Source organism: Syngnathus scovelli, chromosome 16, assembly GCF_024217435.2.
Source record: "Syngnathus scovelli strain Florida chromosome 16, RoL_Ssco_1.2, whole genome shotgun sequence".
Lineage (NCBI taxonomy): Eukaryota > Metazoa > Chordata > Actinopteri > Syngnathiformes > Syngnathidae > Syngnathus > Syngnathus scovelli.
The window spans coordinates 2,242,091-2,268,464 of record NC_090862.1 but is presented as its reverse complement, the minus strand read 5'-3'; the positions used below and the strand labels follow the sequence as shown (position 1 = coordinate 2,268,464).

At 40.9% G+C, this 26,374-nt stretch overlaps 1 protein-coding gene across 6 annotated transcripts in view; it reads left to right on the top strand.

Moving 5' to 3' along the window:
• Positions 1-214: 214 nt before the first annotated feature.
• Positions 215-26,374, top strand: part of nfixb (nuclear factor I/Xb) — an 87,135-nt gene continuing 60,975 nt past the window's right edge. Inside the window, exons 1-3 of one of the 6 annotated variants that reach the window (XM_049743892.2) lie at positions 215-971; positions 7,472-7,555; positions 13,547-13,582. In XM_049743892.2, coding sequence (XP_049599849.1) covers positions 969-971; positions 7,472-7,555; positions 13,547-13,582 — 123 coding nt within the window. In that variant the 5' untranslated portion in view covers positions 215-968. Of the gene's footprint in view, positions 972-7,471; positions 7,556-10,828; positions 11,195-13,546; positions 13,583-26,374 lie in introns of those variants that run through there. The other 5 variants (XM_049743895.2, XM_049743898.2, XM_049743907.2 and 2 more) reach the window with 5 other exon arrangements.

The window sequence follows — 26,374 nt, the reverse complement described above, 5'->3', positions numbered from 1 at the left end:
GTGGATCACATGGGATGCTCTGACACTTCCTTACGATTTGGTTATTTTAATCATCGACATGACTTTTAACATCTCCTTTTCCTTATATCGCATTTCGCCCTCCATCCCAAAATAACGCGTTTTCACCAGAACCGATGCTCGCTCGCTCCCTCCCGTCCACGCGCCAGAGTGCGTCGGCCTCGAGCTGCCCCTATAGCTGCGCTGTCGCCGGTGCGGGCTCGCTAATCCCCCTGCGTCCATGCTTTCCTCTGAGCCGGTATTTAATTCCTCTAAACCCCCAGCTGCCGCCCTGCTTCCTCACTGAGCACGACAGACTGCGCACCGCTGCGGTTATTAATAATTCAGCCGCCCTTCGCTCCGCGGCCACAGGAGGAGACCGCGCGTCCTCGCCTGCTTGGTCCAGCTTCTGGTGCTTGCGCGCGTGCTGTCACTCGGTTTTGCACGATCGGTACTAGATTTCTTTATTCTTCAATTCACTTCCATCGCAAATCGCCAACGAAGGAACACCGCGTTTGTCGTGGCCACCGCGCGCCAGGCTCCGGAGATCAACCCCGAAGCTCTTCGGAACTTTTCCCCGCACGTGGAGCGAGTTGGACCGCAGTCAGTGGGAAGCATGCAGCTGGTTCGAACCGGTGAGCGGGTCGGCTAACGAGACTCCACGATTCCCGCTGCAAGCCAGAGAGATCTTTCTCTCTTGACCGCCAGCCGAATTTGATGGAAATATGACGCACCTTGCATGAAGAAGTCAGCAAGCAGACGACTTGGATTACAGCCCGCAGTTTACATTAAAAACAACAATGTTTACCAAACCGGGTTTGCTTCCGGTATTTTAAGGCCAAGCTGAACGAGAAACCGAACGCTTTCTTTTCTCCCACAAACTTTTTTTTTTTTTTTTTGGAAGCCAAACTTTTTTTTCACAGTGGAAAATGGGTCTCTGAGAGAGTTTTGGCATCTTTCCCTACACCACAATGGTACGTGCTGTGTAAACCAATAATTTGCTCATTTGTGCAGTCAGCTTTAAACGTGATTGTAGCAGCGCATGCATTTAATGAGGTTTGGGGTTTATTGTTAATAACTTTGTGTGCTTATATGGTGCAGAGGTCCCATCACATCACGTTTAAAAAAAAAATATATCTAACAGACCTTTTTGTGTTATTTAGAAATATCCTGTCTGCTTTCTCAATCTCTCTGAGCTGTCCTGATGACTGGAGTCTTAATAAGCCTCCACCCTTCTATTAATAGTTCCATATATGATATGCACTATCATATCATACGGTGTAAGCAGACAACCAAAAGGCGCCCTACAAGTTGAGTAAAGGTTGTTGACATGTCAAGTGCTTGCAAAGTCAAAGTTATCTTTGGAAACTTGGCTGCAAGTGGAGCTTTCAACGATGCACTGTTTTTTTTTTTTGGGGTGTAATTATGCAAAATGCGTCCATTCCGCATGTTGGTTACTTGTGAAATTCATTGACCAGGCAATTTTTGTGATATTACTCATTCGAACCAATTCCAGATAAAAAGCTCTTATTTGCTGAAATTGGCAGAAAAACCAAAAACCTATCCCAAAAAAAAAAAAGTGTGCAGTTTACAGATGAACTGTGATATATAACTTGCACATCATTGACCCTTAGATGAGTTCTATTTTCTACTTTTTCCAGCCTTGAACTTGAGCCAGTTGTTCAGGGAACCTCCCACATACAACCTTCTCAAGTTCCAGGAAGACATCTTATTTGCACATGAATATGGGAGATTATTAGTATGAATAATTATTTGTTTACAAGAATCCCAGCTAATGTGGCAGATGTTCAAAAAAAAAAAAGCTCGGTAAAAAGGATACAGAATTCAGGACAAGTCTCGTGTGGGATTATCTTGCCTTGTAAGTCTCCTGCTATCCGCATCTTATTTTTAAAATAACAGCAAAAGTCGCAGCAAATAATTTTGCAGTGTGATGAAGTATGTGTTGAAGAGTGTGAGGTTTCTCTGGAGGCGGAATCCTTCACAGTGACATACAAACACCACTTGGATGATTTATATCTGCCACTATAGTGACTTGTCCAAATATGCTGTAGAACAAATGGGATGTTTAACCTCTTGCCCGGTCGCCCTCAAAAAGTGGTATGTCGAAAAAAGCTGGTTCCAAAAGTTAGAATATAACAGAAATAAGAAATATTATATGATTTAACTTGATGATTGACTGTAAGTGCCTTATTTGTGTTACTATACACACAGGGGCGGAACTAGAGGGGGGGGGGGGCTGTAGGGGAACTTGCCCCCCCTGAAATATGCTTGCCCCCTCCCTCCCCAGGTATCAGTCAAGTGAATTGACTTTTAGGTATTTTCCATTTTTTTTCAGGGATTTTTTTTCAAGTCAATTCATGACTTGATTCGAGCAAGTCTCAAGTCAGAAGTTGACGTCGTATGAGATTTGACATACGTCTCTCAGGAAGGCAGTCGTTCCTTACTCCGTAATTTCAAATTGTACGACTTGAGGGGCATTTCCGTGTGTGTGTGTGTGTGTGTGAGGCCTGCTCCATGATTAGCGGTTTGTACAGTGTGATTGCTGTCTTGGCTGTCAGTCATCCCCGCACAGAATGTACACAGAATCGTTACGCTGTTAGCTTGACATATTCCTGGAAAAGTAAACTTTTTATGCAAAAGATGTAATTTAAAGGGGGGAAACTGGGCGGCGTCATTGATTTTCCTTGTAACATTGCACAAACCACATCAGAAGTTAGAAGAATAAGAAAAACACTCTAAATTAGTGCTGCGACGCAAAGCTCATGATTTAAAAGAGATTAAATCTACACCGTATTTCCGAACCAATATTGCTCATTATTATTTATTCATCGTACAAAGAGTTTTTAATCGTCAGGTAATGTTTTATGATACTTAACCTATTCAGGGTCATGAGTTGCATTGCACCTTATTTGTGTTTCTTTACACACAGGGGCGGAGCTAGAGGGGGGGGACTGCTGGGGAGTCCCCCACCCCTTCCTATTCAGTCACAGAGCACATACAGTACAGTATTTGCACTATTGCTGAGTGGCATGTGAAAAAACGCTGAACAAGTCCGACTCATTTAGAATCAACTGACTTCATTTTTGTCACATACACACCCTTTGATGACACGTAAGGAAGAGCGACAAGACGGCTCGACTTCATGCGTTTTACATTGCTGGAGTTTTGCAGGATATACTGAGGTCTTGTGCAAAGTTATGAGTGATGGCGGGGTTCTCTCTGAAGTTGCGTGCGGCGTATGTGGTTTCATTCGGAATTGTATGACTGTTGGAAAATCCAAATTGAGTGGCTTCACTGTAAAAGTAATTTAGGTGTAGAGCATGTGAATTCCCCCTTGTAACTCGGTAAAATACCCATTTGAATTAAAAGTTACAGGAAGAACACACATTTAAATAATTCAATATATTAAAAATACTTTCCCCACCATTTAAGCATTTAGAATTACAGCACACATCACACACCCGATTTCTCGTCAGGCTAAAATTAGCCAAAATGGAAGCTCATTAGCCAACTAGCCAAAATGGAATTTTAATTGATTTCAATGGGGAAACAATGATTTGATACACAGTGACAAACATTTATTTTGTCAAGATGTTATAGTACTTCAGCATTACAAATAAAGACACATGTTTCGCAATGTTAAGTAGTCTTACTTGGTCTCACAGCTGATAACACTGTTAACACTCTCTCACAGCCCCCCCCCCCCCCCTCCCCCTGCTTCAATTACTTTGTCAAGACTTAACTCTCACATTAATTGGTTTCACAGGACATCCAGGCGGCACACCAGCTGTGTAACAGAGTCATTTGAATCGATTTAATTTGAGAATGACTCGCTGTCTACTGCTGTGTCATTTGAATTTGAAAATAAAATCACAGCAACAATACATGTATTTTCTCTCTTCTCCATCCTCTTTAGGGCTTTAATGAGGAATTAGAGCCAATAGCATTATTCATTACACAGTGCTTGCCAACTATTTATCACTGCAACAATATTAGCATATTTGTTTGAATTTCCATCTTTTTTTTTCTTCCCAGGTTTTAGCATTTTTAATAATCTGGCATCGAGTGTGTCTCACCAAACTGAATGCTGAAGCAAGACCAGTGGCGAGCCCCAGAAACATACTAAAAATCTTTTTTAACACACACATACACACACTCCGCTCTAATTACCGCCTCCCTCCCTACGCCCTGCCTCGTATTGCTCACTCCTTAGATGCAGGTGTAAAATATCACATTTTCTCAGCAATTCTCCCTGGGGTGGCGCTGGCTTGGGCTCACACAACACCAATTTCCCCTTTCATTTTTTTTTTTTCTCGACAAACAACGTCCTCCTCCCCATCCTTCCCATACTTTGATGTTCCTGCCACATCTGCGCAGGTTTGTTAGCTTGTTAGCAGGTGAAGAATGAGGACGCAATTAAGTTGGAATGAAGTGGGACGAGGCAAGGTGCATGTTATGTCCTCGCGGAAGGCGAGTTCTCTGATGCTCCGGAAAGCGCTCGGCTCGTGGCAATCGGAGGGCTGTTTGCTAATTGTGAGGGTACCTGCCTCTCGTGATCGTTTGGAGACTGTTGAGAACCCAGGTGGTTTATGAGCTGCTGTGTGAAGTCTGAGCGATGGCGAAGGGTGGGCCATATGTATATGTGCTCTGATTAATCCAGCGCCATGAAACCTGGCCAACTTCAGCATCCCTATTAAGAGCTGTCATGCTTTATGAGAGGTGGAGATAACAGGCAAGCAGATGAGACTAGCAGATTAATACTGCAAACTACTGTACTTACTTTAATGCGGTCAAGTTAGATATTTTCAGTATTGGTATCGGGTTGGTAGGCGCTAGTCGCTGGGTCTCGCTTAAAACCAGGAAATGTGCAAACATGCTTTTCAAAATTCCAATCACAGCAAAACCAAATGCTGACAGTGGACCATTCATCAAAAGTAGTCGCTGAACCCATCATGATGGTTAAATCTGGAATAAACTGGACTAAAATCCTGAGGTAGCAAATCCGGATTGAGAAAGCAAAACTCAATTTGTCCTTAGCCACATTTTAGCCGGTGCTTTGAATTTTGCCGCCTCTGCTATAATGTCATCAGTTATTTTTAACTCAAACTAGACTAAAATGTCACAAGTGTTGACTAGCTTAAAAATAGCATGCACATGACTTGAAACAAATACCGGGCGGAAATGCTGAAGTAGCAAATCCAGAGTCAGAAAGTAAAAATTCGTAAAAATTTGTCCTTAGCCACAATTTAGCCAGGGGCTTTGAATTTGCCACCTCTGCTATAATGTTATGTTTGACTCAAACTAGACTAAAATGTCATAAAACTTAAAACTAGCCTAAAAATAGCATGCACATGACTTGAATCATCGACTAAAATTAAAACAGACCGTCAAAAACAACACTGACACGTAAGGCGGCCATTGCTGTAGGGAGCTACACCAAACAAAAACAATTACCCTTCATGAGTGTTGACGGCGATAAAAAGATAATCTTCTTTAATATCACTTTTCACCTTTCGTGTTTACTTATGTCTTCAGCCTACTTGAACCTGATTTGTTGTGTGCGAATCATTTCTCACCGTTCAAACTCTTAACAAAAACAGGCACTTGGAATTGCTAGTCTGCCTTCTTTTCAGCTACTCTGTGATTATAAACAGAGTAAAATATATCCCTCAGCTGCTCCGGCCAGTGTAAGAGCTTAAAAGAAAGCCCAGAGAAGTTGACAAGGGCAACATTTAGTGGGACAAATGGTTTCCCTCCAGTGTTATCCCACCAATTGACGATGACAAGAGAGGATGGATGCTGAGGCCCGACGCCATCCGCCATGTTTTCGCTTCCATTATTCCGCTTTCGCATTTACGCAAAAGGCTTCATGTGGCTCGTGCTCGACCGGCTACGAGCGACGCCGACTGCGTTTAACAAAACCAATGTTGATCTTGCCCTAATCATTCCGACCTTGTACCAAAACAAACTGAGTCGATTCACACAAGAAGATGCCCTTCCTGTGTTTGAGTCAAAGGGAAAAGGCTCGAGTCGTAACCTCTCATTCAGCCGGATATGAATAGCTTGCGTCTTTCGCACTCAAACCACAGCGCGCTTGGCCAGAATCTGAAACTTATTATAGTTGTGTGTTTATGTATGTGTCTGTTCATGTATTTGCTCAAGTGCAATCCCGTGTCATAGTTTGCACATGTGCGTGTTTCTGCATATGTAGCGGCTTAAGTGACCTAACGTTTGCTTTGATTATATATATATAAAAAAAAATGCTGACATGCCAGTTAAAATAGCATAACTTGGTTGTTATGAGATACCGATTTCGGGTACATGTTTGTTTCTGATGACAACCTAACAAGATTGGCTGTCCTCATGTGCTCTACCCAACAATTCATTTTAGGTTTCCTTGTCTTAACTCTTGAGGTTTCTTTTTTTTTATTTATTTATTTATTTTTTTTTAAACTTGGCAACTTCCACATTCACCTAACAGGTTCAGCTGATTTAAAAACAAAACACTCAAATTTAATTCAGATATCAAGTCTGACATGTCCCACGGTAGAAAAATTACTTTGGATCTTATATTTACGCAAAGACAAAGTAATTTTAACGACAACAAAAGATACACTACATAGTATTTTGAAAAAAAGAAAGACCTCCGCCAAGGCTGCAAGTTTGTCTCCTGTAGGTGGCGATAATATATATATCGGTTGGACGTATGGCAAGTGTATGTAATGTGTGCATGTGTGCATGACTTTCTTTCTCTGTGTGTGAGTATGTGTGTGTGTGTGTGTGTGTGGGAATGATTTTTGCTGAATCAGTGAGCAATGCAGGTGAAATGGCAGCGGCAGGAAATGCCATTGTGTTGGAGTATTGTGTGTTGCCACCCCAGCTAAACACTTTGCTCTCCATTCAAGTTGCAATGAGAGATTGGCTCCGGCCCTGCACAGCACATGGCGACACACTCACACACATTTCTGCAGAGCGAGAGAAATTTTAATATCATTATTTGAATGATCAGATGTGGTGGGACCGTTTCGATCTTTCGTGTTTGCCATTGAAACTGCTGTTGAACAGTGTGCAAAAATATTTGGCCATCTTTACAGTTGTTGTTTTAGCAATGCTATGATGAACCTATAATTATTCATCACATAAAAGGAATTGAAATTAATGTTAGGTTTTATTGGTGTTTGGTTAGGAGTTAGTCATTTACGCAATGTGCTTATGCAGTTTGTTTACAGTGGAGACATGAGAGAGCAGCAACATGACGTTGCGACTCGATTCTTTTATTTTTTTTTACCTCAATCAGTTCAAATCGATTCTGAATCGATTCTCGATGAATCGTTACATCCCTGCTATTGTTTAAAAAGTCATAAATACAGAACATGAGGGGTGGCCTAATACTTTTGCACACTTTGGATACTTGTAAGTATATGAAGAAATAACTGTTGTGTTGTTATTTCAGGCAACCGAAAACTTTCTGTTGAATGAAGAACCCTCCAGAGGTCCTGGGATGCCTGAATGCTTTGTTGTGTCAGATTCATACAGGGTATGGATTATTATTATTATTATTGGTATGAATGATGATGATGATTATTATTGATTATTATTATTATTATGAGTCATTGCTTATTATTGTTATGACGGACAGTTGGCGTTCAAGCTCTTGATAATTGCCACAATTATAACGTCATTCACAGTACTATAAGTCAGCTGCAAGCCATTACAATCATTATTTCCACACGCACATTTCGACGAAAAGGGGGTCTTGCAACTTGCACAAAATCCCCCCCCCTCATGGCCAACCCCCCCCAGGATTGAAAATGATCTTATATGAAAAGAACAGCAAAGACTTTAAGGAAGTTGATTTCCAGATTAAAATGGTAGAAACGATGGCTTGAGAGGAGAAAGACGACCGGGATTACGATTGCTAATGAGATGGGAGCCGCAGTTTTTTTAGGACGCAGCCTTTTGTTTTCACTGAGCTCAGACTCACGCCAAGTCTCACAGAGAATCTGGTTTATACAGAGTATCATGTATCTCGGCGTAGCGAGATGAAGCATGGTGGCTGTAATTGAGGTGCACGGCTGGTAGGAGTTTTTTTTTTTTAGGGTAGCGGGGGGGTGTCAATTCTAGGGCCAATGAGTTCAAGTACATCCACAGGAGGGTTTCTACCTTCTCCATGTCTGCACTGAGCTACCTTTAACTTCCTGAGGAACAGCATGTACTTGCTTTAGAAGCAATAAATCAACTCGAGCTAGAAATTGCAATTCCCTCAGAACTTGCATGTACATGCTCACAAATACTTTTGCAGCGGCAACGCTATCAAAGGATATAAATGGATGAATTATCCAATGGCAAACACAAGGGTCATCGGAATCTATAGAACTAGCCAACTGTGAAAAATCCTACCGCCAAATCAAATATTCATTCATCACTGCACATCATAGCAATTGTTGGCTATTATGCTGTTACGCCCCCTAGTGGCTCTCAGCGGGATTTTTTTTCACGTCAAAAACAGCTTTGAAAGGAATGCTATGACATCATAGCTTCTATGTGTATTAGCTGCCCTTTGACCAGACTGCAGTAAAAATTATTTTTGGCAATGGGCCCCAGATAAGTGAATGCTCGTCACCCTGCTTCAATTTCATAGCATTCACACGTCGTCCATGTTGGAAGGATTCTTCCGGGATCCTCCACAACTGTCGTCACGGCGATCTTCATGTCCTCTGCATCTTCCAAAGGGGTCTCCTTGATGACCCTATTGAGGAAAAAAAAAAGGGAGGGGGGGGTTCTATGGAGTCATGCCAGAAACTGTCAGATGCTTAAGCAGTCGTGTTGTCATGGTGAAGCAGCCATGAGTCCTGGCCTCAACTCTCACTTCTTCTCGTGCACTGAACATAGCAGGATCCTGTTTTATCGTCCGGCCCTCATTAAAGCGGCAACCTCATAGTTTGTATCGAAACCACTTTTATGACGCCCGTCCTGGAACTTTTCTGACACACCTCGTGTATTTAATGGTAATATTTCAAGTGCTCAAGTTACAGACACAATTGACTTTAGAAGTCCATTTTTTGGACGGATCCTCTGAGCAAGAGTCTTTGGCAGGTCATGACTTCTATATCTGGAGCCACTTAAAGCAATGCCAGATAGACCTCGAGCCAGCCGCCACAACCACACATCGCTTTCTCCCCTGTGCACCACAGCGACAGCTGGGTGTGGTGTTATTACGGCTCACGATATCAGACGTTCGGCAAACTTCTGATTCCCTGACCGACCCGTCCGTCTTTTCAACCTCTGTGTTTTATTTATATTGAGCAGCGGAAAGCTTCGGTTCCGCTCGCAAAAATCACACAATGGTCCTGTTCTGGAGCGGGCGTAAATATGCGTGTTTTGTGAAAAGGCCGAGCGGCGGCAGACCAAGCGAGCGTAAGCATATGGCTCTAGCATGTGCTCCTTAATGAGAGATTTACTCACGTCGACCGCTAAATGCGTGGCTCATTTGAGGAGCGCTCGCATGTGTTTCGTGCAAGCGGACTCATTTGAAGGATTACGATCTGCGCTCAGCCACTCTCATAACCTTTTGCACCCGTGCTGCTTTTAATAACTTGCATGAAAGTCTGAATTCCAACAAAGTGTTTCAGGTACAAATGAGGGTGTCCTGTTGTTTTGGTGGCAAAGGGAGGGGGGGGGGGGTGACCTCTTTTTTTTTTTTTGCACCCCATGACCACAGATTTTCTTTTTGAGCAGTAATTGGCCACATTTCTTTGTTGGACCTGCGCAGGCTTGCGGTTTTAAACGCACAAGCGGTAGGCCTCATAAATCTGCGGGACTCCAGTGTCAGGCCCCAAATTAGCTTCTCTTCTTTTACAATGACTTCACTCCCACCCAGAATTTCCACCATATATTTGGGATCTCATCCAAGAAACTTCACTCTCTGTTTTTTGTCTTCTTCTTTTTTATGTGTGCATGACAAAACGATACATTTTTACTCGCCGGTATTTTGATACTGCTTGATTATACGTCCGTCCTCGGCATTTGGCATTATTTCTCCTTTCAACTCCAGTGAATGCTGACTGTTTGGCTTGGCCTCACATGAAAAGTACAGATGTGGCCTCTGGACGGGGTGAAAAATGGTTCAGTGGATAAATAGTCTTCACTTCATGAAATAATGCATCTATTCACACGCCCTCCAATGAATGAAGGTGTTAAATCCAGAGCGGAATGGAGCTCGGGTGAAATTATTGCATCAGCAGCTGCAACGGAACACTTTCAAAACATTTGACATATTTGTGTAAAGCCGGATTGTAGAATAACGCGTCGCCAGTGCATGTTCTCACAACATAAAAGTGTGAAGTTTTGCACTCACGATACACACAGCAGCCCCATTTGCCTTGCGGCTGGTGCATCTCTATTCTCCTGAAGTGTTTGTGTACCATGAGTTTCAAATATAAAATAGTCAACAAATATTTACAAATCAGCAATGTAAACTTTAAATTATTTTTTTTTGCACTGATTCCAAATTTGCCCTCGGTTTTTTTCCTCATAATTTTATAACAGCAACAATATAATATGCAATATGGTAATCTGAATGAAGGGTTACGTTCTTTAACAGATGGCTTTAAAAAAAAACGCTATAAATTATAAATCGCATGGTGAAATCCGTATTGCTTTTACAGGTCAAAAAAATATATAAACACCTCAAAAACCTCACGTGCTAGAAAAATACAGTCAATACATTTTTGAAATCAGCGTCTAAAATATGTTTAGAGATCCATAAAAGCCCATTGCTGTTATCACATTGATAATTCGAAGGGTCATTGAACGCAACGAGAGTGAATGTCATTCCTCACTACCACGTAAGGAAGCGATGACGTAGACGTCAAACGCACCAAATAACATTTGTATAATTTGCTATATTTCGGGGCTGAATCCGCGATCTAATCCTAAACGTGAAGCGCGGCGTTGCAAAGACGAGAAGAGAGGTGGGAGGCGAACTTTTTTTGCCTGAAAGTTTGTGTAAGCGTTCTAAGGCGGGGTTACTGTAAGCTTGCAGCATGGAGTGAGAGTAACAGGACGGCGAGCGATTGCAATGCAGCACCACGGCGAGCTTCCATCCGATTTAAATAAGCTCTCCGCTTCTTCTGCGTGAAAAATCAACATGTACTCCCCGTACTGCTTGACACAGGTAAACTACCTTTTCTTGTTCCGTTGTTTTGCGTCGATTTTGCCGAGGGGGAGGGGGGGGGGGGGACGCCGGTTTTGCTTGCGCTTGGCTTATAGATTCTATTTGTCAAAATGATGTTTCCTTTTGTTTGACTCGAACTCTCATGATCTTGCGCTGCAATATTTTCACTTTTGCCGCGGGTCACAAGTCCTCTTATTTTATTTATTTATTTTGGGAGGGGGGCGCTTACCCCCCCCCCCCCCCCCCCCCTAAATGAATTTCATACAAAAAGAAGGAGGAGGAGAAAAGTGTCAGGATACGCAGACTGAATTTGGAAGTTTAATATTAGCGGTGGAAGCGTGTGGGACTGTTGAGCGGGAGAAAGTGTGCGGACATGTGCGTGCCTGCGTGTGTCCTAAATAGTTTTACACTCGGTCTTCATCCCCTTACATTGTACGTTGATTTTTTTTTTTTTTTTTCCATGCGATGGCACATTGCTTTTGCCAATTTGCATGTTTTGCAATTCAATTGAATGCAACACGTGATCTGACGCGCACTGGGTCAAGTTCACGATCTCGGATAGTGAAGGTGTGCGCGCGCGCGTCCGTGCGCGTGCGCTCACGTGTGCGGCTCGATATCTCAGGCGGGAAAGGGAAAAGGGGGTTGTTAGTGAAAGACTTCATTATAACTGTCATTTTGTTAACATCTGTGAGGAAGTTTTCCCTCACTGGTTTGCTTGTCAACCTCCAAGATTACACAGAAACCACCAAGCCCGAGTTTTATGAACCTTGAAGAAGTGTGAACCGCCCAAAGAAATGTTACTTGCTTGCTTTTCACATCCTTGGCGTCTTTTACTTCAAATAACATGACATGCTATAAAAAAAGGAAACAAATATAAATATGTCTATATAGATTGATATATATATATATATATATATGTATATTTTTATGCAGCTGCAAAACTGTGTGTGTGTGTGTGTGCATATGTGTGTGTGTGTGTGCGTGCGTGTGTGTGTGTGTGTGTGAGACAGAGAGTTTACCTCCAACTGTAGTTTAACTTTTTATTCTTCTTCTTATTAATAATTTTATTATTGCACAAATTGGAGACAGACAGACCCATCAGACATTCCTTGCAAATCTCGCTCTCCACAAAATATTACTATAATGCTAATATACTATTTTCTGCTGTAAAATACTGGTCCTTCTCATGTTTTGTAAAGCAAAAAAAAATTTTTTTTGTGCATTTTCATATCATTCCTTCGTGTTGAGAGATAAACCTCGAGTTTCAGGTCCGATATGATTGATAATCATGGTGCAAATGTGTCCATTCTTCTGTTCTCAGGCATAATTTGATAAAGTAGACTTGTTTCTCCCTTATCAGCTTTGCCAGTGATGTGCAATTTAGTCTTGATTTTACAGTGGTTTTATTGAACAAGTTACTATTAATTACTACTTGAGGTGGCAGGATGCTCTCTGTGGTTTCCACTTCAGAATATTAACTTGGAAATTTGTCCTTGTGGTGATGCCAGAAAAGAGAAATGGGATTTTTTTTTTTTTTTTTATCCTTTAATTTTTTTTTTTTTAATTCAAGCAGATAGAACAGGCTGCTAAGTGTGTTGACCGAGTCATCGAGGGGAGAGTAACACCTTATGATGAGATGGAAAACAGACACTGAATGATGCATATTGCCTGTAAAATACATGTTGCTATGATTTTTATGAACTTCGGTATTCATATTTGAATGCAAATACTAATATTCAGAGGCACATTGGTTTTTTTTTCCAAAAAGAGCTTCATACCTACCTTTGTTGGATTGAAACCAAACGCCATATGATATTCTTTCCAACAATAAATTTCAATTGCTGCACACACACGCACACACACATTGAGAATTTTCTTACAGTACTGTTTGCATCCAGACAACCCATTTTGTCTATTTAATTGCTGTTAATTATTAAATAAAATCCAACCTCAGACACCAAATATTGCATCAGTCTTCAACAGATGAATGATTAACAGCAATAAATGATTGCTGGACGGTGGGGCACGTGCCCTGGTATGTGGAAGTAAGTGTGTGTGTAAGTGTGTGTGTGTGTGTGTGTGTATAATCCCGATTCCAAATCTCCTACTCCACTTTTTAAATTGACACTACTCTTCATTTGTTGAATTTGTGTGCCATTTTCCAGAATGTGTCGCCTGTAGGCCAGAATTCTGCCACACTGTGCACAATTTGTAAAACTTGTGATGTTGTCATGTCACACTGTGTCACTGGTGCGACATTTTTAACTTATTGCTTCCCTCTGCCCCCCCTCTGCCCGCCTGGACGCTGACCCCCTGCTCTCCTCGCCTCTTAACACCCTCTCAACACTAAAGTATTATCCTACTCACCTTCTAAACAATGCCCTAGTGGTAAGTCTTGTCCCATTTTATTCAGCATTAGTCTTTTTTTTTTAAAATATTCTATCTTGACAAAAATGTTTTTTTTTGTGTGTGGTAATCTCTTGGGACATGCTGACCTGCAGCAGGATATTTTCTTTACATTGTCACATAAGTTTTTCCATAGTTCGGAACCACGCAAAAGTAATGGGATGATAAAACCGATTGAAAATAAAAGCTTAAACCATCACCCAATTTTGGACCAATCATAAAAACTGTTAATCAGGATTATTTGTTTGCAGTAGTATTGCATCATATTATCATTAATTTTTTAATAAAAGCAAAATTTTGGGTATTTTATCGCATTGGACCGCATTAAATTTCCATGTAGGTTTTATTTTTTTGGAAAAAATAAGTTCACATTTTGGAATTTCATTCATTCACGCAGTAGCGAAGATCACCTGCAACTTTATACCTCTCATGATATACTGTTAACATGCACTTTAAATATATACAGTATATATATAGATAATGGCTGATTGTTTTGTGGTACCAGTCTAGTAGTGCAAACACTTGAATGTTGCTCCAAGAGGATGTATTGTATTTTTCTTCCATCCCCAGCAGATGTTATCACCCTTTTTTTAGAGAGCCGTGTTGTGAAAGAAAACAGCCAAACATTATTCAGAGTGGCAAGCCTGAGAAAGCGTGAGAAAACATAGTTTTACGATGATTTAAAGGAATATAATCACCATGGCGACTTTACAAAAGATGTTTTCATACTGTACGTGTCGCGGTGGTGGCGGCAAATACTCACCCAGTTGCTATTCAGACCTGGAAAAGAAGTTAGCCCATTCAAATTGATGGAATGGAGCCATTATATAAAAATAAATCTTTTTTTCGGGGGGGGATAATGAAGTATTTTATTTTCTCAGATGTCAGCGGATCAGCCCCATTTTGCATTGCACATGCTCGTTTTTGTGTAAGGTTTTATGGTTCCGAATAAAACGCCCACACAGACGTACACAAAACGTTTTATTAAGCGCACTCTTAACACTTTTGGGTGCCAGTTTCCAACCTTGCTTTAAAAATAGTCTTCACTGGAAAATAACATTAGATTCATTTTTAAATGCATCATTAGCTGCTTGCTTGAGGAATGCCTAAGATTCATTTGAGTCCATGTACACACCTAAATTCTATATTTGTGCACAAAACTGGCCCACTTACTTAATTTTTGGACTCAGGACAAACCAATGAACTCATTTTTATCATCTTAAGTCAATACCCCCAAAAAATGGATGTCTTCTTGACATTAATACATTTCACTGGCGACCTACATTTATAGCAAAATATGATGAATAATTATGAGCAAAAATAGATAAATAAGAACACAATGACATCTGCATATTCATGTTTCTCTGATAAATGTCACATTTGTAATAGCAATTTTCTGCTAGTAAGGGAAGCCTGATTGGACAGAATTTATTGTTTGCAAAGAATCCCATCCAATCAAAGGTGAACCGGGGTGCTTTTGGCAAGCGGCGCCAAATATAGATTTAAATTAAGTAGCATGTAGTTTTTATCTTTAGCTGCACACAGAACTAACTGCGTCTAATTCAATATCAGCACAGCTGTCCCAGCATCCGTGGAGAATGGATTCCTACCGCTATTGCCACGGGAGGCTCCAGCCAAAATGAATGGGAGGATATCCAGAGTTGTGTGATTGTGACTGAGCCGAGGTAGTCTCACACGAGTGTGTTTGTGTGTGTGTGAGATTTTGCGTTTGTGTCCCTTTCCCTTCACTCCCTGTCACCTCTGGCTTGGATTAGTCTTTGGCACAACCCCGGCCGGCGCTGCCCACAGGCCCAGTGAGGTTCTGTGGTTGGCGATATGTTATGTTGTTGCTATGGAAACCAAACACACACTAGTGCTAAATTACATAATTGAGCTACCATATACAGACAAAATAATGAGTGTACACAATATGGGAAGAGTGAAAAAAGCTCAGCAGCCATCTCCGCAAAGCGGCCGAGTACCAGAAAATAGAAATTCAGTGGTGAATTTTTGAGCGCTTCGTCATAACTGAGCTGCAGCCGCCAGTACAGGATGTTCTTTCCTCAGATTTTGAATCATAAATCTAAATAACAGTGCAGCCATTATGTGCGTATTTGGAGCGCTGAGACGTTCAATCCGAAGGGGCGGCTGAGGACAAGGTGCTGGTGGCGAAGCACACGTGCTGTTTATAAAAGATGGAATCATCCGTGGTTATGTGAAAGAGGGAGGGGCACTTTTGGATTTGGGACAAATACAGTTCACCACGAGGCATAGGCTCGGATTTCAGCGGGGAACCTACAACCGCCCCCCCCCCCCCCCCCCCCCCCCCCCCCCCCCCCCCCCCCCCGTCGTCTAAAGCCTCACTTTTTCCTTTTTTTTTTTAGTTATTGTATCTGCGAGACTGGAGTGGAATAAATGTGTCATTTTGTGCAAAACAAAAATGACTGTTAGGTTGTGAGCACGTCTTTGAAAGAGACAAAGACACCTCCGAGAGATTAGTTTGGAAGCTGCAGCGGTTTTATCAGAACTGGAGAACATGTCATCATCTTCACCAGTCGTTTTGCTAATGCTCATTAAAATCATAACAATAAAAAGAGACATTATAACTAAGTCAGTGGCATTAAAAAAATAATCAAAAGAAAAATATTTCAATGAGAACATTTTAAAAAGTGTAATTAAAATAAAGTCATGAGATCGGGGCGTCCCTTTGCTCTAATTCAAAGACGTATGAAAATAATTTGCTTTGGAAAAAAATAACCGAAACCAATTTGATCTAGATACTTAATGGAATTTCTTCAAAACGGTCTCCTTCTAGGAAAAAAAAATCGTCATTGCATCTGTTAATAGTCATTGTTTATTGTCAAATCACTAGTAAATATTTTACGACGACAATAATCATATTTGTTTCCTGTTTGTAAAGCAGGTCAAAACTTTCTGTAATCAGTCACAAATGAAATACAATTGAACTTTACTTTTTTTTTTTTCCCCCTCTGCTTTTATTGGGCCACAACAGGTCGACAGAAATAGAGTTGTTGTTTCAAATCAATCCATCAAGGTCACTTCGGTGCGGACATGTCTGGCCCGGCCGGCTTGCCTGTCTGTCTGACCTATATCTCCCTGCGACAGCTAAATATATACAGTAGACTCCCTCATTACAAAGCTTCCAGATTAATCTGGATGAAATCTGAGCTGTGTTTGTCTCTGGCATTCCGACTTACCGCTGCTTCAAATATTTTTGTCTTGGCTCACGTTACCTACCATCCTAAAATTCAAAGACTGGTTAAACGTTGAGAATCTGCCTGTTTTTATGTGGACCGTTCAAAAATGTCGAAGAGTCAATTTGTTCGAACAGATTCTTCGTTGGATGCACCTGGTGAAACCCGCAGTTGTAATCATTCGGTTCCTTTAGCTTTCGAAGTCATCGCAGGATGTCGTAAGACATCGAAGTCACCAATTACTGTCAAAACGTTTATCTTTTCACCACTTCATTGAGTCCCAAGTTGAAGTTGAGGTTAGAGAGCGACGCATTGATTGGCTCGCTGATTGCGTTTCGACTTTCCAGAACTTTTCATCATCATCCCGCATTACCTCATGTGTCCGTTCCAAAACACGGGACATGCATGGTGTGCCACACGTGCAGGGCTTTATTTTTTTTTTTAACTCATTCACTGCTAGCACAAAATGGCTACTTTAGCCGTCAATGGCAATGAATGAGTTAATCTACGCTACAAACACACATTGACCTGTATCGGATAACAGTTAGCGCCTTTAATTCCTATTTTCTTTTTGCTGAGTGAAACACATTGGAGAGCATTTATTGGGTTAATGTATGAAGGAAAATGTTTTCCTGTCTTGGGGGTGGGTGGAGGAACGTTGACGCTCGGAGGCTTATGAACCCGCAAGTCAAACAGTAATGAAAACAGTTGTGACCTGATTTTGAGAGCTGGGAAACAAGACGTAAAGTGGATGGGGGAATTTTTTTTTAGGCAAAAGGCAGGACATAGAATGACATGGAACACTGTCCCCGCATGCTAGTCTTTTGTTTCCCATTTTTTTCTCCACGTTACTGTATCAAACAGGGCCACCCCGTTTTGACTAGCTGTCACCTCAGGGAACAAAGTGCTAGCGCTGGCTCTGGAGCAGGAAGTTGGCATAGAACCAAAGCTGGAAAATCTATACTGTGTTTCATAATATCACATATCTTTGCCTCGGTTGAACTCTGAGGAGGCCTGGCAGCTGTTAGCAAAACTCTTGCTAACTGCTGTTAGCAAGACTCTTTGTGTTTCTTGGGCATTTTATAGTTCTTGCGACTTGCCAGATAGACCCTTGTTTTGTTTTTTTTGAAGGATCAGAGTGAGAGTTGTGCGGAGGAGGCCAAAGAGGGCTCAGGGTTATACTCAAACACAACTCTGTGGCTTCTCCCTTTTGGCTCAGGCAGCCAGTAACTACTATCCTCCTCCAGCAGCACCGTACTCTGGGTCCCGACTTCTGATATGCTCTGTTTAGACCCAAAAGTAATAGCTCCAAGATCTGTGGAAAAGTTTCAATGGAAATTTCAGTGCGGAGTGAGAATTTGGCAGCAGTGTTGAGATTAAAAAAAAAAAAATAACAAAGATTGATCAGATTTATCTCTATCTTGAGAGTTTGTGCTTCTAACGGTCATTATGACAGTTAATAAATTTGCTTCAGTTCCTGCTGTCGGCTACCGACTCTCCTTATTTATGGACACGGGAACTTCCAAAGTTGAATGTCCTGAAAGTGGTCGACTTTGGGATTTAACCAAAATGCCTGATATCAGTGTAGGTTGAAAAGTCATCATGCAGTACGTACTAGTCATCAGCAGGTCTTGTGAGACCTCAGCGCAGAGAAACCTGCCAACAGTTATCTATTTGGATGTATTATTTATGATTTCTTTCTACTTTGTCGGAAAGTATGTTGAGTATCAATCACTTAAACAGACCATACAAACGGAGATATGTTTTATGCTGAAAACATTTGGGTCAAAAAGTGAGATCAGATGTTAGCAAGCTTGAGTCTTTTAGGAGTTGATGTGTTCCAATACTTTTGCTCAAGTAAAACTTTTTTGTTTTGCCACAACTAATGCTAAGTTGTGTGGCAGATGCAGATGTATACAACCTGAAAAAAAAAAGTTTTGTCCAAATATTTTCAGATTCAAAATATAAGAGCTTACTGTTCCAATACTTTTGCAATGGAGTGCGTTTGCTTTACATTTTGTCAGTTTTTTTTTTTTTTTTTACTTTATTTGTGTTGTATTATAGCGTGGTTAGCGTCCTGTCGAGTTTCATGACATTGAAAGTTCAATTTATTTACTTAGTCTTATATAACATTATGTAATTGAGATTGCATCCGCTGGGACGTCACAATGGATCGTGCGGTTCTTTGGCAGTTCCTCTGAAGGTGTTCTCGGAATAATATTCCTGTTAAATGTAAATATGGTGAAAAAATTTGATGGGTGCGTGGGGGTGAACAATTATAAAGTCAAGCCGCTGTCAGAGCTCTCCACCGCCACATCTTGAGATAAAATCCTAAATTGGTCTTATTATGGTCATCATCTGGAATAAGCGCAATCATCATCATCATCATCTTCCAGCACCTGCAAAAAGCGCTTGGAAAGTGTTGTCTGTCCCAGCTGCACACTTGTAACCCAGTCATGCCTTTTTGGGATTTTTTTTTCTTATTTATCATCTTTCAATGGGCACACCTGACTAAAACTATTTTGAAGGAAGGAAAAGTTTCGAGTCACACGGGGACCACAAATTGACCGTATATTGCAGCCAGGCTTTGGAGATTTACGATGAAAGTGAATAGGGATGTGTGGGCGCCAATTCAAAGGTGCATTTTTTTTTTTTTTTAGGGAATACTTGGAGGAGCTGAAGGCCTTGAGAATGGAGTGGAAAAACTTTAACCAAAAAAAAGTGACTGTGTTACTTCTCTCTCTTTCAAAAAAGAGAGGGAATTTGGCGGGAAAGAACAAGGCGCACTTTTTTTTTATAATCTTATTAGACTGGGTCCACTTCTTTTTCTGTTTCTCGCCGCACAATTATTTTGATTTACTCACTCAATGAGCGCATGACGTTTTTAAACACATTTCAGACGTATGTTTGTGCTCTTCTTATCCTTTGAAACGGAGCGTGATTCAAACAGACCATATCGGCATATTGTATTTTCCCGGGAGATTGGAAGGAATGCAAATGACATCATAACTATATTAAACTAATTTAGATGCGGTTTGTGGAAAAAAATAAAAAGAGAGGGACTTAAAGTTAGACAAAAGAAACCGTCGTCCTGCAAAGAGACGGAATCCCGCAACTGCAACAACACAAATGGAAATTTGACACTCTTGGACTATATTTGACATTTTATGGGGTTACACAAGTAGCAAAGCTTTTGCTGCAATCATCACCAGCAGCAAAAAATCTTTTCCAAAATCCTTTTTGTTTTTTGCGTGTGTATTGGAGCTCTGCAGAAAGCGTTTGGCATTTTTGTTGTGAGGGACGAATGTTGCTGGTGGGACTTTGGCCCGCACAATCCCTCCTCTGTTAAAACAATGCGGCAGTTGTCCTCTCTAACCTAATTACTCCCTCCAGGGGGAGAAAGGCAACAGCACCAAATCCCATAGTTAGGAACTCTGATCTGGGCCCTTCTGCAAAAAGAAAAAAAAGACCTCATTCAATTTTCTCCCGCCTTCATGTACAGGCGCACACTTGATAGTTTTCACAAATGTGGAATTTAACTGAACTGTTATGAACGCTAAATGTGCTCTTAAGCTTTGTTAGATTGTTCCAGTGCGGTCACTGGTGATGATGTCATCATTAGTTTCTCAAGTTTTTGGCCAACACTGTAAAAGTCACATTTGGGATGAGTCCAATGAAAATTTGTGCTAGCAGAAAAAACATGAAATGATCTCTTAAACAATTTGGAAAAAAATAAATAAGATAAAAAATATTGCTTGATTAAAAAATAAAATAATAAGAATAATATTATGTATTGTGTATATTTTTGCAGTTGCAGATTTCAGTTGTGTTCAATGTCTAAAAAAATTAAATAAATAGCAAAAATCTCAAACTTGATTCTAGTGTGCAGTGGACGTGTTCATAAGAAAAAAAAAAAACTCCAGTGGATGTAAACCAGATTGGTAGTGATGGATAGTGTTTGTGGTGTGTCAGGATGTAAGGTAGCAATTAGGGGTGTGACGCTAAGCCAGAATTCAGGAATTGGTTACATACCTTGGTTTCAAGCTCATAGTTTGATTCCAATTTAGTGAGCAAAATGCAAAACCGAAAAATGTTTATCTCTTGCTAACAGAAACAAATTTCAACAACTGCGAACTGAATCAATTTGTCCGTCATGTCTCGGGTCAAAATTTCCAATATGTCAACACTTTTGCAACATATAAATCATTCCAAGTTATACCAAATAGTTTCGATGGGAACACTATTCGCGTAAGCCGTAAAATTAACCCGGGAAGCACATTTTGAACAATGGAAGCAGCTGAAGTGCAAAAAAAAAAAGATTTTGTCTCAACTTGCCAAAGCTGATAGCATTAGCATGTTTCCGTTTCCATCACTGAAATGGATGCAAACCAAAAAGACTTCTTTAATATCCTCCACTGTCTAATATTCATTTAAATGATCCAAAAATAGAAAAAAAAATGGTGTCATGGTTCCGTTGTGTAACAAAATGAAACCAAACACATGCCACCCCTAGTTTAATAAATGTAAATGTATTGCAATTTTGTTCTTCCTTTCATTCCACTCCCCTCTGGCCTTTTATCAGGGCTCGTACAGACACATGCAACCACACCTCTGTTAAATATTTGCCCCTGGTTGGTGTTTTGTATACCCGCTGAGGGAAGGGCCTACAGGCTTCATCCAGGCAACACCTGAGATGCGAACCAGGTTTAATTAACAACCGCCCCGATGGTTTAAACATGCCTCGCGTTGAAAGATTTCGGGAAGCCGCGCGCAGACGTGGAGGGTTGCGAGTTAGGGAAGCATTTGCATAAAGGGCAGGGCAGCGTGCCCGATGGTGGAAGAGGTTGGCATCGCGCCTTTCAGACTGGCACAGAGGAAGGACTGGAGAGACAGACAGAAAAAGAGGGGGTGTAGTCGATAGTGCGTCCCCTTGTTCCGTCGCTCCCTGGCTGTTGGCAGGAGTGCAGGCTAAATCTCTCGTTTGATTGTGTGCTAGATTGTCCCTTTATTTGTCTGATTGCAAAGCGTTCAACGCCGCATTAGCAGTGGGCTTTATTTTCCTGCAGCTTTTATTCCGACAAAAGATTTTCTATCTCTCGGCTTGGTCTGTGATTTTGCATATGTCTCTGCATTTACGGTCAGCCATTTTTTTTTTTGGAGAACTTCCGAGGATTTTTTGCCGAATTCCAATAAGGTTAATACAATTGCACTATATTCAAATGTTTTCTACAGTTTCCATTTTTTTGATCGTTCATTACAGCAACTTCACAATCTCAAAGTCTGACATAAAAATAAATCCTATCAACCAATCAAAATTAAGCAGCTGCCTTTGTCATTAAAAAATTGCATTCTCCTTCATTGTCGATTTGAATTCGATTAATCGTGCCTCACCGCAAATATTAAATATAAAAATAACTAACCTAAAACTAAATTGATGACTCATGGATGGCACAAACGCCGGATTCCGCCAACGATTTTGGCTTTTAGCGGGATAAGTCATTTACCATTAAGTTTAATATTTCAAGCTAATCGTCACGCCACGGTAAAAGGCCGGGGCGAGAAAATGCAGAATGCACAGTTACGGTCCAAACTTAAATGAGGAAAAGCATTTTCCCTACTTAAGAGAGGAAAAAGCCCAATAACAAGAGCCAGCCTTAAGTATCCATCAATGTGATGGAAAAAGAAGGTGTAATGTCTTTTAGGAGTGCTAATAGAGTGTTAATGCTTGCTCATAAATCAGTCAAACACGGTGCAAGTGGGAAAAGGTGGAGACAAGGCCATCTTACTCATTAAAAAGACTCAAGTATGCATTTTCCACACAATGTGAGCGATTGCGGATGAAGCTGGGGCTATCGTTTAGCGTAGCACTTACCAAAAGCAATGGGTGACATCGGCCTTCTTAAAAGAAAAGTGAGCTTCCTTTTCAAGCCAGTTCATACTTGAACATTGGGATCTTTTCCAATCGAAGAAAAATTCTAATTATGCACAGGGTGGTTGTGTTGTAACAATGCCCTTCCAGAAAAAGGCTACCGAGCTTCCTACCACTGATGATCAGTTCTAAAACGGACAGCCGAATAATTATAAATCGGTCCAAAGCTTTCCTTTGTTGCAGGTCAGCCGCAATGTGAAAAAAACGCCCAGTGACCGCCTAAGTCTGCTAAAATCTGGTTTTTGAAGTTTGTCACATCTACCAGGCCACTTTGGGAGGATTAGAATTTTGATTTTTTTACTTCCACAACGATTATATTTAACAATTCATTCCGATTTAGTCAGCCAAGTGACTCACGTGAACAAATTACAAACATCATGAGGCATGGACCGTAATTAAATGAGCTTACCTGTATATTATCTGGATCATATAATGAGAGCCATTACAAGGTCGTGATCCTTCATTTTGAATCATTCCTACGAGAGAAAGTCATTGCATCATCATCAAGTTTCTGATATTTTGACCCAAGTCCAATTTTTTTGATTGTTGGCTTTCAACCGGTGTTCCTAATGAACTGTCTCGTGAGGCTGTAGAAATGCGAAGGTCGAAAGGTGAATTTCTAATGAGCTTTTTTTTTCTGAAGTTGAATTTGTACTCGCAACATGCCAACCTGCTGAAGGATTGTAACGCTCCACTTAATGGGGAAGGAAATAGGACAAAGTGGGAATTTCAGATGCATCAGAGCCTCTTTGTCGGACTGGAATGTGCCGTGCGTGCCTCTTCCTCAGTTGGTTGGACCGTGGACCACCCTGGGCAAAGTTAGCATGCAGACACCGCAAATTGCTTGCAGATTTTTCACACATAGCAAGGTGCGGCTTTTCTCAACTCAGATGAGTACAAGCCATTCAGGATGTTAATACCTAACTTGCTTGCCACAGCAACAGAGTGCGGCTTGTTTTGGCCTACTTTTTTTTTTTTGCCCCCTAATTTAAAATCATGTGATGACTAACCAGAGTAGTAGTAGTGGTGAAGCCCGTTCTAAATACGCAGGATCCCTGGAAAAACTTTTTTTTTTTTTTCTTCTTCACACACCTGCTAGCTATATTGTACTTGCTCTCAGTTAGCTAAGGTCAAGGGGATGTGGTCATGCTCTGTGTGGGGTCAGGGACTGGAGGGGACAACAGAGTCCCACCAGCACTGAGCTGCACTAATGAAGGACCGTGCAGCCTGTGTTTTAATTGGTCTAATGAGATGCAGTGCCACCTCAGCGAGGTCAAATGACACAGAAAGAGACAAAAAAGGGTGGAGAGGCCTCAAGTGAGCCATTGTGGACCTGCGAAACTTTGTTTCTGATTTGAGCGAATATAATTACCCAGGGATGATGGAGAACATGGGTATAAATTCTTAAGACAATTAAAAAATAGCTTTTATTTAGCAGGAAAATGTAAGCACAAGTGAAGGAAACCCAAAAAGGAATGCATTGGTTCAATATTTGTGAAGAAAAAAAGAAAGGTTGGAGTTTTTAAATTAATAGAAACACCTGTGATTTAATAAATGCATGAAAACTAATTTAGATATTTTGCGTGCTTTTTACATATAATATTGGAAATAAAGTGAATCATTTATTCCTGCAGGATGCTTTCATATCAAAATGACTGGGAAATTACCTCAAATCACGACACATTCATATTTTAACTTAAAAAAAGACATGATCATTTTGAAGAATGACAATTTGTGACTTTATACTGGAAGTATTTAATTCAACACGAAGGCGACAAGCGCAGTTCGACTTCTCCGCTGCACACTGAAAGAGTTAATCCCAAATTGGCACCCGTTCCTCGGTCAGACGTGCAGAGAATAAAAAGAAAGACAGAAAAGAAAAGAAATCACCTCGCGCTTTAAAAAAATAAAAAATAAATCAGCTATCATCGCGAACGCTTTGAATCCAGCAAATATCGAATAAGTAATTTTTGTTTTTCACGTAATGTACACCGCAGCCATCATTCCACGGTAATGCATATTTCAGAAGCGCAATGTTTTTACAAATGCGGACTTCTGGCTATGCAAGCTTTCACCGTGACAACCGAAACGGAGCAGATGAACACGCGAATCATTTTCATGACACACACATAAGGTGCGTATCTGCAAGTGTGTGAGTGTGTGTGTTGCGTCGCGCTGACTGACGAGCGCGTTTATGTAGTGGCATCAATTGGGGTCGCTGGCAAAAACCTTAAATCATGGAAGGAGGGGGAAAAAAAATCAAATGCTCTTGATGTTTTACCGGCACATAATCGATTATGTATATTAAAAATATATATTGTGTTCCCGTTTGCAGAAATGGGTATTTTTTTCTGAGGGCTGCGTTTTAAATGTAATTTATTTCAGTCTAACAATGAATTTATCTTAATATTTGATTTAAAAACAGTGTGACACAAACCCTGAAGTCAATTTGAGATGAAAATAAACTGTTATTTTTAGGCTTTTAAAAAAAAAATCATATTGGAAAATCACTGTTTGGAAGTGACGCTAAATCCAAATGAAATCTTCAATGCGTTTGGCCTAATTTAATTCCCAGGTAGAGGGATTAACCTAAAGTCACCTTCCATGTGTTGTTTCTATGAGCTCCAGGACCATATTGAGCGGATCAACCCAAAGTAGACACGCTGATCTAACGCTCACCCACGGAAGGGTTCCACTTTGTCATTTTACTCCCACAAGGTTTGGCACTTTGCACTTACGTGATGTTTTCAGGCAAGTAGTATGACTAAGGAGAATGACTACAGTCTCTCTTGAAGTCAAATTTTTGTGACATTTGAATGGTGGCGTATTTGCATTTTGGCAGAAAGCCGTCATTTAGTTTGAAAGGCCGACACAGGAATCGTATTCAAGTGCCAGTTTATCTCATGTCGTAGAGGTTCCGGGTTTTTCTTCTGGCAAGGAAAAAATCTGAATTTGTCTATGAAGACACCTTGGCGCCACACATATTTCACAATGAGACTTGTGAATCCCTTTTTATTTATTGGCGTCTATTGTTGCTTTATCGACTTTGGCATCAGTCAGACTGAAGGAAAGTGAAGATGAATGTGGAGGTGTGACGAGTCAGTCAGTTCTCCGCCAGGCCCGTGTTGCATTTGTGGCCCTTTGGTGAAGCTCTTGGAATCGCAATAATTCCTTGCATTACGCATATAAGTTCCTGCGTTTGCTCAAATCGACATTTCTACTGTTTAAAAGAAAATTTCAAGCAAACCGCAGCATGTGACCTCAATGTTGTTTTTGGACTTTTGCAAGAGTCAGCAGAGTCTAATGAAAATGAATCACAGCGATTTTCGACATTTTGACATTCGCAGGAAACCATTTGTAACATCAGATGTATTTTATAATTATTGCTTCCAGCAGTCTGTTGACCGTTTTTTTTCCTGGGTTGTTTCTTTGCAGTGGACCGGACAGACTTGAATGTTTTTTTTTCTCATCTATGATATGGATTGAACCAGTTTATACCTTCAGACTAGCTCTCGTCAATGCAGGTGCAACCGTAAATGACTTGCTTGGCGATGAGGCAACACGGCAGCCGGCGCTGCTCCCAAACTGGTTCCCCAAAAATTGTCATGGGACATTCAGAGGATGTGTGTA